The sequence below is a fragment of the Pseudophryne corroboree genome, chromosome 2 (assembly GCF_028390025.1).
Source record: "Pseudophryne corroboree isolate aPseCor3 chromosome 2, aPseCor3.hap2, whole genome shotgun sequence".
In the NCBI taxonomy this organism is placed as follows: Eukaryota; Metazoa; Chordata; class Amphibia; order Anura; family Myobatrachidae; genus Pseudophryne; species Pseudophryne corroboree.
The window spans coordinates 603,229,127-603,244,863 of NC_086445.1; the positions used below are offsets into that span (position 1 = coordinate 603,229,127).

The 15,737-nt window shown below is 46.7% G+C and overlaps 1 protein-coding gene across 4 annotated transcripts in view; it reads right to left on the reverse strand.

The window, feature by feature from the left end:
- ARID1A (AT-rich interaction domain 1A) overlaps nt 1–15,737 on the reverse strand; it is a 153,452-nt gene that overhangs the window by 38,094 nt on the left and 99,621 nt on the right. For 3 of the 4 annotated variants that reach the window (XM_063954714.1, XM_063954713.1, XM_063954712.1), the window contains 3 exons: nt 3,930–4,130; nt 2,030–2,434; nt 1,806–1,919 (listed from right to left, as the gene is read on the reverse strand). In XM_063954714.1, the coding sequence (XP_063810784.1) occupies nt 1,806–1,919; nt 2,030–2,434; nt 3,930–4,130 (720 nt within the window). The remainder of the gene's footprint in view (nt 1–1,805; nt 1,920–2,029; nt 2,435–3,929; nt 4,131–15,737) is intronic. The other variant, XM_063954715.1, reaches the window with a different exon arrangement.

The following is a 15,737-nucleotide window of genomic DNA, read 5'->3' on the forward strand; positions in this document are numbered from 1 at the left end:
GTAGGAACCAGCTGCGACTTTGGAATATTCAGAATCCAGCCGTGCTGTTGTAGCACTTCCCGAGATAGTGCTACTCCGACGAACAACTGCTCCCTGGACCTCGCCTTTATAAGGAGATCGTCCAAGTACGGGATAAGTACTTCGGCCATTACCTTGGTAAATACCCTCGGTGCCGGGGACAGACCAACGGCAACGTCTGGAATTGGTAATGACAATCCTGTACCACAATTTTGAGGTGCACCTGGTGAAGAGGGTAAATAGGGACATGCAGGTAAGTATCCTTGATGTCCAGTGATACCCTGAAATTTTCCAGGCTTGCAATAATCGCCCTGAGCGATTCCATTTTGAACTTGAACCTTCGTATATAAGTGTTCAAGGATTTCAATTTTAGAATGGGTCTCACCGAACCGTCTGGTTTCGGTACCACAATCATTTTGGAATAGTATCCCCGGCCTTGTTGAAGGAGGGGTACCTTGATTTCACCTGCTGGAAGTACAGCTTGTGAATTGCCGCCAGTACTACCTTTCTCCGAAGGCAGCAGGCAAGGCAGATGTGAGGCAACGGCGAGGGGGAGTCGTCTCGAACTCCAGCCTGTATCCCTGTGATACTACTTGCAGAACCTAGGGATCCACCTGTGGGCAAGCCCACTGGTCCCTGCAGTTCCCGAGACGCACCCCCACCGCACCTGTCACCACCTGTGGAGCCCCAGCGTCATGCGGTGGACTCAGAGGAAGCGAGGAAAGATATTTACATTATTTTACATCTATATAGCCTCTAGGACTATATATGATGTAGATTTGCCAGCCAAGGTGTCATATATTGCCCTCAGGGTGCCCCCCCCAGCGCCCTGCACCCATCAGTGACCGGAGTGTGAGGTGTACATGAGGAGCAATGGCGCACAGCTGCAGTGCTGTGCGCTACCTTGGTGAAGACCGAAGTCTTCTGCCGCCGATTTTCCGGACTCTTCATGCTTCTGGCTCTGTAAGGGGGACTGCGGCGCGGCTCCGGGAACGAACACCAAGGTCGGGTCCTGCGGTCGATCCCTCTGGAGCTAATGGTGTCCAGTAGCCTAAGAAGCCCAAACTACCACCAGTTAGGTAGGTCCGCTTCTTCTCCCCTTAGTCCCTCGCTGCAGTGAGTCTGTTGCCAGCAGATCTCACTGTAAAATAAAAAACCTAAATATACTTTCTTTCTAGGAGCTCAGGAGAGCCCCTAGTGTGCATCCAGCTCAGCCGGGCACAAGAATCTAACTGAGGTCTGGAGGAGGGTCATAGTGGGAGGAGCCAGTGCACACCAGGTAGTCCTAAAGCTTTCTTTAGTTGTGCCCAGTCTCCTGCGGAGCCGCTAATCCCCATGGTCCTTACGGAGTCCCCAGCATCCACTTAGGACGTTAGAGAAATTGGGGCTGATTCATTTGAACAAACATTGGGGCAGATGTATTAACCTGGAGAAGGCATAAGGAAGTGATAAAGCAGTGATAAATGCAAGGTGATAATGCACCAGCCAATCAGCTCCAATATGTAAATTTACAGTTAGGAGCTGATTGGCTGCTGCGTTATCACCTTGCACAGATCACTGGTTTATCACTTCCTTATGCCTTCTCCAGGCTTAATACATCTGCCCCTTTATTAGCACAAAACTAAAACCTGGAGGCATGATGATTTCTACTTATGGAGCCAGGAGGTGCTTCAATTCTTGCTTATTCCTGTCCCCACTAAAGACATCTATAGGCAAACATCCATGTTGCACAAACAGGCCATAGATGGAACATAAGACTGCTTTATAATAGAAAGTGCTTAACTCACTGGAAGGCTAGAGGGCCGTGGCTGCATCCCGAGGCTAAGATCATCCTGTCCTTTGCTGGAACCCAGAGAGGGAGTCGATGATGCCTGGGATGTAAAGGAATCCTGAGAGAGCTCCTGGTATAGAAATGTATTGGAAGACATAATTATGACTAAACAGAGTACAGAGAAACCAAATACAAAGGATCTAGCAAACCAGTCACACACAAAATACATATGGCTCATACCTGTGGTGGTGGGAAACGTTGCTGAGAGTATGTACTCGTCTGCTGCGCCCCTGATGCTGAATAGGATGACCCTTGCTGTTGTGAAGTGGGGTACTGTGGGGTTTGTTGTGTGTATGTTGACTGGCTTTGTGAACTGGTGGGGGGGCCCTGCTGCTGCTGTGTGTAAGGTGACGGAGATGGAGACTGCTGTTGTTGGGTGAAAGAGGGTTGTACAGGCTGGCTGGGAGGAGGCTGGGAAGAGGAAGGCTGTTGGGTGTAAGACTGAGGAGCTGGCTGTTGCTGAGAATATTGGGTTTGTGGTGGTGTTGTTTGCTGCGGTGGAGGGTGGAGGCTCTGCTGGTTGTAGTATGGAGACTGGCTCTGCTGAGAGTAGGACCCAGGACCCTGCTGTGCATATGAAGTGATCTGAAAAAAGAAAAGTGGCAGAGAAAAAAAAAAAGCTTAACAAGTTGGACTGTAATAAAACTCCATTCTTAGAAATTCATGCCAACCCTCCTCCTTATAGATGTCACTGCTATCGAAAAAGTGACTTTGCAAATATTTAAGACTAAACAATGACAACTTGACATTCTATTTTAGACACATTGATTTCATACATGTTATCCTGATACACGAGAATTGTAGAATGACATACATCTGTTCTATTATCTCAGTCTTTAGGCTGTTTTGGTGCCCTGTTAAAAACAACCTGGTAGTGCCGTCCCGCCACATGAATGATTCTGTGTACATCGATTCACATTAAGGGGAAGCACACTCCCCCCATTAGCGAGGACAGGTTTGCACAACCCCCCATTGTTGATCAGCATGCCCCCACTGGTGATGCGGAGGGGGGCGATAGTGCCCCCGATTGTGATGCCAGCAAAGACACGCCTCCCTGGGAAGCCACGACCCCTTTTAAAGCACAAACAACATTCTACCCCCACACCACTGTGCCCTGACCTTCCTACGTAACGGGGGAGGGAGGGGCATGATAACGTATATTTGCTTAGTGTCACATGGGCAGTGAATTCTGCAACAAATGATTTGCTCAGACTAGATGATGAAAAGGAAAAAACATTCACAACCAAAGAGAAAAAATAAAAAACACCCAATACATATACACACACTACATGATTCAATTCATTAATCTACATGCTCTAAAAAAATAAAATAAAAAAAAATAGAGAGATCTCAAAAAAAGTTTTTAGATCAGTGCGCTTCCCTTAATCAAATAGTTGTGTGTCAAAATGTATAAACCACAGACAGGTCTTGGATATCCAGTTTCTATTACTTTATACACACTTCACTTCTTTGGGCGGCTGCTCAGTTCTTCAGAAAGCCATTTGGTGTATAGCACGGAGAATTTGTAAACAAAAGGAGGGAACAAGCGCCTATGGTGTAGCATTGCGTCTTAGGGGTTTATCACCAAAACGCAACTGCGTACCAGATTATAAATTGTGTTTATTGCATATCAATCCACTGCCTCATATTCCTCAACAAATACCAGAATCTATTCAGTCATCTATCATGTAGTCATTTGTGCCTAGTATGCTATTGCTCCTTCTGATTCCAGTCTGTTTTGGTATCCAGACCAGGACAACTGAACTGGTCTGGATGCCAAAACATAACTGGAATAGATTCCAGTATTTGTTGAGGAATATGAGGCAGTGGATTGAAATGCTCTAAAACACAAGTTATAATCTGGTACGCAGTTTTATTAGTGGCGTGTTGGTGATACACCCCTAAGAAGCAATATTACACCATAGGCGCTTGTTCCCTTCATTTGTTTACAGATATATATATATATATATATATATATATATATATATATATATATATATATATATATATATATATATATCTATCTATCTATCTCTATCCCTGGGGTTTAGTTCCACTTTTAGGCTAGGAGATACTATACCTGTTGTCCATACTGCATACTCATTGCCCCTTGAGGTCGCCCTTGCATGGTTATTGGGTATCTCTGAGGAGTCTGTGAAGAATAAGGCTGCACTGGGTACCCAGAATGTCCTTGCTGAGGGCCTGGCTGCTGGCTGTATGGATTATTGGCGCCATATGGTTGGGGTCTCATTTTCCCCATTTGATCCATGGGACTGGCAGGCTATGAAGAGAAGATAGACCATGATCATTTTCAGACTTGTCATGAAGGTGAACCAAGTCCTAAATAAAGTACTACAGCTTCTAAATGTGTGTAAGCCCATCCCCAGCTAAAGCAGGTTCCATAGAGACCAACAGATATAGCCGTACATTACTTTGCCACAATACAACTGTAACAATCTTTCCTGTTACTCAACATCTTTTTGTAGCAGTCAAGTATCAGCTCTAGCCCCTTCACCATGCAGTCCCATTTTATTCTCTGCTTTCTAAGAAACTGCTGTGAGGTACTTGATCTGGCTGCTGCATCATACTGTAGCAGAGATTTACGTACTGTAGGCACTGTGTGAGGGTGACTACATGCATGGCCCGTGTTCCCACAGTAATTAACCTGCTTATTACCTCTGGGACTACTCAGATGAAGACTGGCAGTAACAGCTATTTATAACTGGAAGGGCAAACAGCCGAAGTGTAACAGGTCCCAGCTGTACACCCATCTGAAGTGCAGCCAAAAGCCGGCTGTCTGGTGTTGAGAGCTGGCAAGCAATGAATGACAGGATCTGTGCTCCAGGGACAAGAGGTAGGAGGGGGCCCTATTACTAAAACTGAAATTTGCTCTCATGAACTAGCCACACCTTACAAAAAGAATAAAATAAATAGAATACACACACACACATACATACATACATACATACATACATACATACATACATACATACAGAGGGGGCAGCAGGCTCTGTCTTCACAAAATAACACATGGCTAGTTTGCATTACTGCTAGTATGAGTGAGGGGAAGATGTAATCGTAAGGAATATCCAGACCACTAAAATATTCATGTTATTAAGAGTAACAGTAGATTACCATGGAAACTAGCCACTTTATAACTGGATGGTGCCTACCATCACTGGCTAGACAACTTTCACATCTTTGTAATGTAGGAGACAACATCTTTAGTTTCACTATAATACTATATTTGTGACATAACAGCATAATGAATACCTAGCTTTATTGCATTTGTTGGCAATATATATTAGGTTGGCGGAGGAAGATACTTAAAAAAACACTCCAGTGCTTCAAATATGTATCTAAAATGTGATAACTGAATCGAATTGTGTGGGTGACCTTTTATTAGGGTCCACCTTGCAGAAGTTAGGGTTAAAGCTTAGAACACAAATATCGGGTGGCTCGAGGCAATTGTGATGTTTTGGGTTGACCTTTCTACATCACAACATTCAGTACGGTTTTATAATGAACAGGGAGTTTGGGTGGCAAAAAAAAAATGTCATCATTTTTATTACTGTGGGATGGGGATGGCTACTGGAAGCAGATGGTTGGCAACCACTGCAGTTTTCAATCTAATGGTTTTGCCATTCGATTCTGGGAATACAATGGTTACACCTTTGGCCGCTGACGTCATTCCTGCTCCACCTAGGAGAAACTGTCTGCAGCAAAGCTCTCTGCACATACACATACTAGATCTGCCTACTGTACAAGCGCACTAGCATAGCAACAATGGTTAAACCATTGAATGGTTAGCAAATGATGGTTACGTGTGATCATAGGGCATGCAAAGATCGTAGGGAAAATTTATCAAATGATTCTACACCTTTCCAATGTCCAGCAATACTGGAAGCGGTCCAACAGAGTGACAAGGGTCTTATGTACTCCCCATAACAAGCACTCTCAGATTTAATGTTATATAGAGATGGAAGAGTATAGTTGTCATGCAGCACTCCTAGAAGCCAACCGCTCAATTTACTGGTGTTCTCCGCAAGCAATTACACAGTCCTCTATTGCTTCCACTTCCCAAACGATAGGCCCATTACCACTGAATATTGAGACAACCTTTTACATTCCCACTGGGTATCCAGCATAACACAAAAAGTTGCTGCCTATGACAAGGTCTCTGCAATGACTATAGAAGTGCTTGGACACCAACACATTTTTAACACATCGCTCGCCTCTGTTCCACTGACTGAACACCCTTTATAAAAAAGCAAAAGTCTAGTGATGGTCAATAAGGACTTTATTTATGAAGCATTTGTAAACCGCCATGGAGATGCGCATGCCAGGCTTTATTAACTGTGAGCGCCATTTTTAAATATTCACCTCCAACCTGCTGGGAATTTGTAAATAAAAAAACAGTAAAATGTCAATGAAGCAGAGAAACTTATTTACTGGCATAAAGAAAATAAAAAGGTGGAGCTGGTTTGCATAACATATGGCAGTAGTGCTCAATTTAACTTTTAGCTGGGATTACAAGTGTCAGTGTGCCATTGTTCTGGGACAACAACATAAATAGATTCCTGCACAATGTGTGATATGCGGAGACTAGCACTTTTAGTGCATGTGACTGAACTACACACAAGGGGTCGGATGTAATGAAGATAGCGTTGGCTCGAGGTATGGGTTCCCGCCCGCACTCCGATGTTTTTTTAAAGCAGCAATCGTTTACAAGGCATGGTTTTGCCTTGCACATGGTTGACGCTTTAAAAAAAACATCCGAGTTCATTACAAACGACACAATGGGGTCGATTAAATTCCCCGGCAGTTGAATAGTGCTGGGAAATAGCTCCCGGTGCTATTTAATACAGCGCCAAGTGACACTCAATTGTCGAGAATTCTTCTCTCACCCCCGGGGGATGCAAGAGGAAATTTTACAAAAAGTGCTGCCGCGCGGCTGGTGCGAGGCTGATTCTGGCGGGAATCAGCATCGCGGCGGAGAGTTAAGTCGGAGAATGCGCGTTCTCCCGACAAATCAACCTGTTAAGTCCGGGAGAACGGGCATTTGCCGACTTAACTTGAGCTGAATTGAATAGCGACCGGAGCCAATTCACGGGCGCTATCCAACTGTCTGAGAAATAAATCGACCCCAATACAGGGAAAATAAAAAACTGTCCTATACGAGTCAGTTTTAAGATGGATACACACTAAGATTATCGGTCCAATCTTTCTGGTTGGAACGCAAATCTGGTAATGTATGGCAGCAAAGGACAATTGACCATTTGCTTTTAAACACTGGAAAACAGACAAAAATGCTCTCACAAGCAGGGCCCTCTTCCCTCATATGCCTCTTTCTTTCTCTTAAGGCCCGTACACACTGGCCGATATATCGGCCGGTCTCTTGAACGACCGATATATCGCGGGTCCGTCGGCCAGTGTGTACGGCCGATACGTCTGTGAACTCTGTCGTTCACAGACGTATCGCGTCGGCCCCGCAGCACAGCCGACAGCCAATATATCTACCGATATATTGGTGCGTCGCTGTGTGTACGGGCAGTCGGCCCGTACACACATGCTGCGGCGGCCGGCGGCAATTGACAGCTGAACTGGGCGGGCGTTCATGACGTCAGTCCTCAACGGATCGGGCAGTGTGTATGCTCAACACACTGACCAATACGTCTATAGATATATCTGACGATCAATTGATCGGCAGATATATCTTTCAGTGTGTACCCACCTTTACTTAAACCATCATCTTCTACTCCATACTCCCTTCGACAACACCAAATCCCTCAGGTTTCTGCCACCCCCACTTATTTCAGTGTGGTCTGCTTATGGAGCTATGTTTATATACCCTGTACTTGTTCTACATTGTCTTGAACTGTAAATAACCGTTTCAAAGTTTTGCTTGTTTGTACTCTAACTGGGCACTGCGGATCCCTTGTGATGCTATATAAAAAGGATAACAGAATGAACGGTCAGACAAATTTGTTAAGTGAATTTGATTGAACCACTTTATCCGAACGTCCAATTTTAGCCATTTTCCAGCTTTTGGGAGGAAATTGATTGTCGTTTGCTCCCATACATTACCAGATTTTCGCAACAACCTGAAATATTGAACAGATAATAGTGGTGTATCTAGCTTATCACTCTTTAGCTGTGTTTGTGGGAAGGTGAATCAGGACTACTCACAATCCCGCAAACATTTTGTGATCCTTAAGATTAAGGTAAACAAGGAAATATATATATATATATATATATATATATATATATATATATATATATATATATATATATATATATATATAATTTTAAACCTACCAGTAAATATTTTTCTCGTAATCCGTAGAGGATGCTGGGGACTCCGTAAGGACCATGGGGATAGACTGGCTCAGCAGGAGACATGGGCACTTTAAGAAAGACGGACTCTGGGTGTGCACTGGCTCCTCCCTCTATGCCCCTCCTCCAGGCCTCAGTTAGAGAAACTGTGCCCAGAGGAGACGGACAGTACGAGGAAAGGATTTTAGTTAATCCAAGGACAAGATTCACACCAGCCACACCGTATAACTTGTGATATACTATCTAGTTAACAGTATGAAAAAACATATCATCGGTCCAAAACTGCTGAAACTATAACATAACCCTTGTGTGAGCAATAACTATATACAAGTCTTGCACAAGTAGTCCGCACAGCATCCTCTACGGACTACGAGAAAAAGATTTACCGGTAGGTTTAAAATCTTATTTTCTCTAATGTCCTAGAGGATGCTGGGGACTCCATAAGGACCATGGGGATTATACCAAAGCTCCCAAACGGGCGGGAGAGTGCGGATGACTATGCAGCACCGATTGAGCAAACAGGAGGTCCTCCTCAGCCAGGGTATCAAACTTATAGAACTTTGCAAAGGTGTTTGACCCCGACCAAGTAGCAGCTCGGCACAGCTGTAGTGCCGAGACTCCTCGGCCAGCCGCCCAAGACGAGCCCACCTTCCTAGTGGAATGGGCCTTAACCGATTTCGGTAACGGCAATCCTGCCGTAGAATGCGCTTGCTGAATCGTGTTACAGATCCAGCGAGCAATAGTCTGCTTTGAAGCAGGGCCGCCAACCTTGTTGGCTGCATACAGGACAAACAGTGCTTCTGTTTTTATGATCCTAGCCGTTCTGGCCACGTAAATATTCAAAGCCCTGACCACATCCAGGGACTCTGAATCCTCCAAGTCACGTGTAGCCACAGGCACGACAATAGGTTGGTTCATATCAAAGGATGAGACCACCTTAGGTAGGAATTGAGGACGGGTCCGCAATTCCGCTCTATCCATATGGAAAACCAGATAGGGGCTTTTATGTGATAATTCCGAAACTCGCCTAGCCGAAGCCAAGGCTAACAACATGACCACCTTCCAAGTGAGATATTTCAACTCCACTGTTTTAAGTGGTTCAAGCCAATGTGACTTAAGGAAACTTAAGGTCCCAAGGCACCACCGGAGGTACAAAAGGAGGCTGAATATGCAGTACTCCCTTCACAAAAGTCTGTACTTCAGGTAAAGAGGCCAATTCCTTATGAAAGAAAATGGATAAGGCCGAAATCTGAACTTTAATGGAGCCTAACTTTAGGCCCAAATTCACTCCAGTCTGCAGGAAGTGAAGAAAACGGCCTAGATTGAATTCTTCCGTAGGAGCATTCCTGGCCTCACACCAAGAAACATATTTACGCCATATTTCGGTGATGATGTTTAGAGGTCACGTCCTTCCTAGCCTTTATTAACGTAGGAATAACCTCATCCGGAATACCTTTTTCCGCTAGGATCCGGCGTTCAACCGCCATGCCGTTAAACGCAGCTGCGGTAAGTCTTGGAACAGACAGGGACCTTGTTGTAACAGGTCCTGCCTTAGAGGAAGAGGCCACGGATCTTCTGTGAGCATTTCCTGCAGATCTGGATACCCGGTCCTTCGTGGCCAATCCGGAACAATGAGTATTGTTCTCATTCCTCTTTTTCTTATTATCCTCAACACCTTGGGTATGAGAGGAAGAGGAGGAAACACAGACCGACTGGAACACCCACGGTGTCACTAGGGCGTCCACAGCTACCGCCTGAGGGTCTCTTGACCTGGCGCAATACCTTTGTAGCTTTTTGTTGAGACGGGACGCCATCATGTCTATTTGGGGCAGTCCCCACCGACTTCCAATCTGCGCGAAGACTTCTTGATGAAGTCCCCACTCTCCCGGATGCAGGTCGTGTCTGCTGAGGAAGTCTGCTTCCCAGTTGTCCACTCCCGGAATGAACACTGCTGACAGAACGCTTACATGATTCTCCGCCCAGCGAAGAATTCTGGTGGCTTCCGCCATTGCCACCCTGCTCCTTGTGCTGCCTTGGCGGTTTACATGAGCTACTGCGGTGACGTTGTCTGACTGGATCAGAACCGGTCGATCGCGAAGTAAGATCTCTGCTTGACGTAGGGCGTTGTATATAGCCCTTAGTTCCAGAATGTTGATGTGAAGACAAGTCTCTTGACTTGACCAAAGGCCTTGGAAATTTCTTCCCTGTGTGACTGCTCCCCAACCTCGGAGGCTCGCGTCCATGGTCACCAGGATCCAGTCCTGAATGCCGAACCTGCGGCCCTCTAGAAGGTGAGCACTTTTCAGCCACCACAGGAGAGATACTCTGGCCCTGGGGGACAGGGTGATCCGCTGATGCATTTGCAGAAGTGACCCGGACCATTTGTCCAATAGGTCCCATTGGAATGTCCTTGCATGGAATCTGCCGTAGGGAATGGCTTCGTATGTCGCCACCATTTTTCCCAGGACTTGAGTGCAATGACGTATTGACACTTGTTTTGGCTTCAACAGGTTCATGACTAGAGTCATCAGTTCCTGCGCTTTTTCTGTCGGAAGAAAAATCCTCTTCTGGTCTGTGTCCAGAATCATGCCTAAGAAGGACAGACGAGTTGTAGGATTCAGCTGCGACTTTGGAATATTGATAATCCAGCCGTGTCGCTGTAACACAGTCAGTGAAAGTGAGACGCTGTTCAGCAACTTCTCCCGTGATCTCGCTTTTATGAGGAGATCGTCCAAGTACGGGATAATTGTGACACCCTGTTTGCGCAGGAGCACCATCATTTCCGCCATTACCTTGGTGAAAATTCACGGGGCCGTGGAAAGCCCAAACGGCAACGTCTGAAATTGGTAATGACAATCCTGTACCGCAAATCTCAGGTACGCCTGATGAGGAGGATATATGGGAACATGCAGGTATGCATCCTTTATGTCCAGAGATACCATAAAATCTCTCCCTTCCAGGCTGGCGATGACCGCTCTGAGCGATTCCATCTTGAACTTGAACCGTTTTAAGTAAAGGTCCAGGGATTTTAAATTCAAAATGGGTCTGACCGAACCGTCCGGTTTCGGGACCACAAACAGAGTTTAGTACCCCTTCCCTCTTTGAAGCAGGGGTACCTCTACCACCACTTGTTGAAGACACAATTTGCGAATCGCATGTAACACTATCTCCCTTTCCAGGGGGGAAGTCGGTAGGGCCGATTTGAAAAACCGGCGAGGAGGCACCTCTTCGAATTCCAGCTTGTAGCTCTGGGAAACAATTTCTATTGCCCAGGAATCCACCTGTGAGTGAACCCAGATGTGGCTGAACAGTCGAAGACGTGCCACCACTGGGGCGGACTCCCTCAGGGGAGCCCCAGCGTCATGCGGTGGATTTTGCAGAGGCCGGGGAGGACTTCTGTTCCTGGGAACTAGCTGTGTTATGCAGCTTCTTCCCTCTGCCAAGAAAGGACGATCCACGTACTCTCTTGCTTTTATTGGAACGAAAGGACTGCATTTGATAATGAGGCGCTTTCTTAGATTGTGAGGGAATATATGGCAAAAAAATAAGAATCTACTTACCGATAATTCTATTTCTCGTAGTCCGTAGTGGATGCTGGGAACTCCGTAAGGACCATGGGGAATAGCGGCTCCGCAGGAGACTGGGCACAAAAGTAAAGCTTTAGGACTACCTGGTGTGCACTGGCTCCTCCCCCTATGACCCTCCTCCAAGCCTCAGTTAGGATACTGTGCCCGGACGAGCGTACACAATAAGGAAGGATTTTGAATCCCGGGTAAGACTCATACCAGCCACACCAATCACACCGTACAACTTGTGATCTGAACCCAGTTAACAGTATGATAACAGAGGAGCCTCTGGAAAGATGGCTCACAACAACAATAACCCGATTTAGTTAACAATAACTATGTACAAGTATTGCAGACAATCCGCACTTGGGATGGGCGCCCAGCATCCACTACGGACTACGAGAAATAGAATTATCGGTAAGTAAATTCTTATTTTCTCTGACGTCCTAGTGGATGCTGGGAACTCCGTAAGGACCATGGGGATTATACCAAAGCTCCCAAACGGGCGGGAGAGTGCGGATGACTCTGCAGCACCAAATGAGAGAACTCCAGGTCCTCCTCAGCCAGAGTATCAAATTTGTAGAATTTAGCAAACGTGTTTGCCCCTGACCAAGTAGCTGCTCGGCAAAGTTGTAAAGCCGAGACCCCTCGGGCAGCCGCCCAAGATGAGCCCCCTTCCTTGTGGAATGGGCTTTTACAGATTTTGGCTGTGGCAGGCCTGCCACAGAATGTGCAAGCTGAATTGTACTACAAATCCAACGAGCAATAGTCTGCTTAGAAGCAGGAGCACCCAGCTTGTTGGGTGCATACAGGATAAACAGGGAGTCAGATTTTCTGACTCCAGCCGTCCTGGAAACATATTTTCAGGGCCCTGACAACGTCCAGCAACTTGGAGTCCTCCAAGTCCCTAGTAGCCGCAGGTACCACAATAGGCTGGTTCAGGTGAAACGCTGAAACCACCTTAGGGAGAAATTGTGGACGAGTCCTCAATTCTACCCTGTCCGTATGAAAAATCAGGTAAGGGCTTTTATAAGATAAAGCCGCCAATTCTGACACGCGCCTGGCCGAAGCCAGGGCCAACAGCATGACCACTTTCCATGTGAGATATTTCAAATCCACAGATTTAAGCGGTTCAAACCAATGTGATTTTAGGAACCCCAAAACTACATTGAGATCCCAAGGTGCCACTGGAGGCACAAAAGGAGGCTGTATATGCAGCACCCCCTTGACAACGTCTTAACTTCAGGAACTGAAGCCAGTTCTTTCTGGAAGAAAATCGACAGGGCCGAAATCTGAACCTTAATGGATCCTAATTTTAGGCCCATAGACACTCCTGTTTGCAGGAAATGCAGGAATCGACCCAGTTGAAATTCCTCCGTTGGGGCCTTCCTGGCCTCGCACCACGCAACATATTTCCGCCAAATGCGGTGATAATGCTTTGCGGTCACATCCTTCCTGGCTTTGATCAGGGTAGGAATGACTTCTTCCGGAATGCCTTTTTCCTTCAGGATCCGGCGTTCAACCGCCATGCCGTCAAACGCAGCCGCGGTAAGTCTTGGAACAGACAGGGTCCTTGCTGGAGCAGGTCCCTTCTTAGAGGTAGAGGCCACGGGTCCTCTGTGAGCATCTCTTGAAATTCCGGGTACCAAGTCCTTCTTGGCCAATCCGGAGCCACGAGTATAGTTCTTACTCCTCTCCGTCTTATAATTCTCAGTACCTTGGGTATGAGAGGCAGAGGAGGGAAACACATACACTGACTGGTACACCCATGGTGTTACCAGAGCGTCCACAGCTATTGCCTGAGGGTCCCTTGACCTGGCGCAATACCTGTCCAATTTTTTGTTGAGGCGGGACGCCATCATGTCCACCTTTGGTTTTTTCCAACGGTTTACAATCATGTGGAAGACTTCTGGGTGAAGTCCCCACTCTCCCGGGTGGAGGTCGTGCCTGCTGAGGAAGTCTGCTTCCCAGTTGTCCACTCCCGGAATGAACACTGCTGACAGTGCTATCACACGATTTTCCGCCCAGCGAAGAATCCTTGCAGCTTCTGCCATTGCCCTCCTGCTTCTTGTGCCGCCCTGTCTGTTCACGTGGGCGACTGCCGTGATGTTGTCCGACTGGATCAGCACCGGCTGACCTTGAAGCAGAGGTCTTGCTTGGCTTAGGGCATTGTAAATGGCCCTCAGCTCCAGGATATTTATGTGAAGTGATGTCTCCAGGCTTGACCACAAGCCCTGGAAATTTTTTCCCTGTGTGACTGCTCCCCAGCCTCGCAAGCTGGCATCCGTGGTCACCAGGACCCAGTCCTGAATGCCGAATCTGCGGCCCTCTAGAAGATGAGCACTCTGCAACCACCACAGGAGAGACACCCTTGTCTTTGGTGACAGGGTTATCCGCTGATGCATCTGAAGATGCGATCCGGACCATTTGTCCAGCAGGTCCCACTGGAAAGTTCTTGCGTGGAATCTGCCGAAAGGGATTGCATCGTAGGAAGCCACCATTTTTCCCAGGACCCTTGTGCATTGATGCACTGACACTTGGCCTGGTTTTAGGAGGTTTCTGACTAGTTCGGATAACTGAGCAACTGCCAAATTTTGTCCAATCATACCTGGAGATAATTATATATCAGGTGCTGGAGGGGTCACAGACAAACAACAGACAGAGAGGAGGGGGGTGCAAATCCCCACCCCTAAATTCCCTTCCGCACACTGAAAATTACCTGTAACCATCCCTGAACCTATCTGGTAATAAAATTCAGAGAATTAGTCACAAATGTTTGCAAACACATGTTTAGCTGCTGGCCACGTCACGGCTTCTCCGATACAGCAGTCCTAACCTACATAATAGCAGTGCCCACATAGGGCCATGTAATTTGTCACAGTAGGCCTCATGATAAAGGCTATTACTAAAACACTTCCAGACAGAGAGCTAACTTACCCAGGAGCCACCCCCAGGATCTCCCATTGGCACTACAAGGAACAGCATGCCTTCCAAATGCTGCTCCCATTCAATGCCTCTTGCACACAAGCAGACAAACAATTTGGCAGTTGCTCTATCATACCTGGAGATAATTATATATCAGGTGCTGGAAGGGGGAGGGGTCACAGACAAACAACAGACAGAGAGGAGGGGGGTGCAAATCCCCACCCCTAAATTCCCATCCGCACACTGAAAATTACCTGTAACCATCCCTGAACCTATCTGGTAATAAAATTCAGAGAATTAGTCACAAATGTTTGCAAACACATGTTTAGCTGCTGGCCACGTCACGGCTTCTCCGATACAGCAGTCCTAACCTACATAATAGCAGTGCCCACATAGGCTATTATGTAGGTTAGGACTGCTGTATCGGAGAAGCCGTGACGTGGCCAGCAGCTAAACATGTGTTTGCAAACATTTGTGACTAATTCTCTGAATTTTATTACCAGATAGGTTCAGGGATGGTTACAGGTAATTTTCAGTGTGCGGAAGGGAATTTAGGGGTGGGGATTTGCACCCCCCTCCTCTCTGTCTGTAGTTCGGATAACTCCCTGGCTTTCTCCTCCGGGAGAAACACCTTTTTCTGGACTGTGTCCAGGATCATCCCTAGGAATAGAAGACGTGTCGTCGGGATCAGCTGCGATTTTGGAATATTGAGAATCCAACCGTGCTGCCGCAACACTACTTGAGATAGTGCTACCCCGACTACCAATTGTTCCCTGGATCTTGCCCTTATCAAGAGATCGTCCAAGTACGGGATAACTAAAACTCCCTTCCTTCGAAGGAGTATCATCATTTCGGCCATTACCTTGGTAAAGACCCGGGGTGCCGTGGACAAACCAAACGGCAGCGTCTGAAACTGATAGTGACAGTTCTGTACCACAAACCTGAGGTATCCTTGGTGAGAAGGGTAAATTGGGACATGGAGGTAAGCCTCCTTGATGTCCAAAGACACCATATAATCCCCTTCTTCCAAGTTCGCAATCACCGCTCTGAGTGACTCCATC